General features: G+C 41.1%; 1 protein-coding gene across 1 annotated transcript in view; it reads left to right on the top strand.

Moving 5' to 3' along the window:
• Positions 1-278: 278 nt before the first annotated feature.
• The window catches only part of si:ch211-193k19.2 (uncharacterized), a gene marked incomplete at its 5' end in the record, with an annotated part of 4,398 nt that continues 3,106 nt past the window's right edge, over positions 279-1,570 (top strand). Inside the window, 2 exon segments of the mRNA XM_014034011.1 lie at positions 279-1,342; positions 1,421-1,570. Coding sequence (XP_013889465.1) covers positions 296-1,342; positions 1,421-1,570 — 1,197 coding nt within the window.

The raw sequence follows: 1,570 nt of genomic DNA, 5'->3' as shown, positions 1-1,570 counted from the left end.
GATCCAAATTGGCTCCAGCCTGCAAACTGAACCTGTAAATAGAGAAAAGAAAGAGGAGGAAGAAAACAATCTGCCAGACACGTAACAGCCTTTTTCACTCTCAGAAGCCTGCTGCTGTAAGCTGTTAATGGAGTCAGATTTTTAAGAAACCTTCTAGAAGAGAATCTACTGATTTTCTGCCATGTTAGTCTGTCTTCTAATTTATTGAACACAATTTTCCTACAGTACTATAAATATAATACTATTTTTCTGTTATACTTTTGCCTTGTCTCTACTCTAGATTAAAGGTGACACAATGGCCCAGCCAGCTGTTCTGCGGATCATCTTTGGAGATGAGTCTGACTCAAGAAAACTGCACCTGGTTTCTGGAATCCCTGCAACAACTGATGATTTACACACAATAGTAAAGACTTCATATCAGATAAAAGAGGACTTCCGCCTGCAATACATGGATACTGACTTCAATGACTTCATGAACCTTACTTCAATGTCTGAAATTCAAAATAAAAGCACTCTGAAGGTTATATATCTAGCACCCTCACAGCCCTATGTCACTTTATACCCTGTTGACTCATTTGATGAGAATGCAGGTGCTACTTATGCTGACACTCACACCCCAGCTTCGTCTTTAGCCTCATCCTGCAGTGATGATACTCTACACACTTCAACTCCTCATTCAAGTCCTGAAAGACAGTCCTCCACATCATCCTCATGGCCAAATGTGTTTGTGGTCCCAAAATTCACTTATGAGGCTGAATTTGAGCTGCAGCAAAAAGATACAGAGTTTGAGGCAAATGGCACATACTTCAACCCTGGACCAAAGCTGAAAGGAGTCATCTTAGATGGCCTTGCACAGGAAATGATGAGGTACACAAAATACCCTAAAGACTATCAGTGTGAAGAGGTAGCAGCTGCTTTGACGAGGGCTCATCCTTGTTTAGGGCAGCTTGGATCTAAGACAGGATTTTGGGGATGGAAACAATCCCTCAAGTATAAAATGCAGAACTATCGAACAAAACTTGGACGACTTGGACATCCTGAAATTCGTGTGAACTCACTGAAGCACAAAAAGGAAGGCCAAGGCAAAGCAGCAGCCAACATTAAGAAACCAAGAAAGGCTGAAGTTCATTATGTTCCTCTGCACCCAAAAGGTGAAAGTTCAGAAAGCCTGGAAAAAGAGAGAGTTGTCTTGTTATCAGAAGTTAAAAAACGGGACAATGAAGTGGTGATAAAAGAGAAAATGCAGAAAACATTCTCCAGCAGACGATTAGAGATTGTGGAGCAGAGACCCATGATTGAGGACATTCAAGAAAGATGGCCAGCCCTGTTTCATGAGAGCGAAGTAACTATTTATTGCACCTAGTACTGAATCATTTTGGATATAATTCAGATATGTAAAAATGTGTTTCATATTTTTCAGGTGAATGCAGAGTTTCTACGCATCACTACTAAGCCTCTACAAACAAAGTTCATGTCTCAGTTTGACCTCCTCTCAGACAAACTGATGAAGATTTTGGAGAGCAAAGGAGGCTTGAAGGGGCAAAAGATCAAGGCCGTCTTAGCCGGAAAG

Source organism: Austrofundulus limnaeus, unplaced genomic scaffold (genome assembly GCF_001266775.1).
Source record: "Austrofundulus limnaeus strain Quisiro unplaced genomic scaffold, Austrofundulus_limnaeus-1.0 Scaffold1935, whole genome shotgun sequence".
In the NCBI taxonomy this organism is placed as follows: domain Eukaryota; kingdom Metazoa; phylum Chordata; class Actinopteri; order Cyprinodontiformes; family Rivulidae; genus Austrofundulus; species Austrofundulus limnaeus.
The sequence above is the reverse complement of the archived record's forward strand: the minus strand, read 5'-3'. Positions and strand labels throughout refer to the sequence as shown.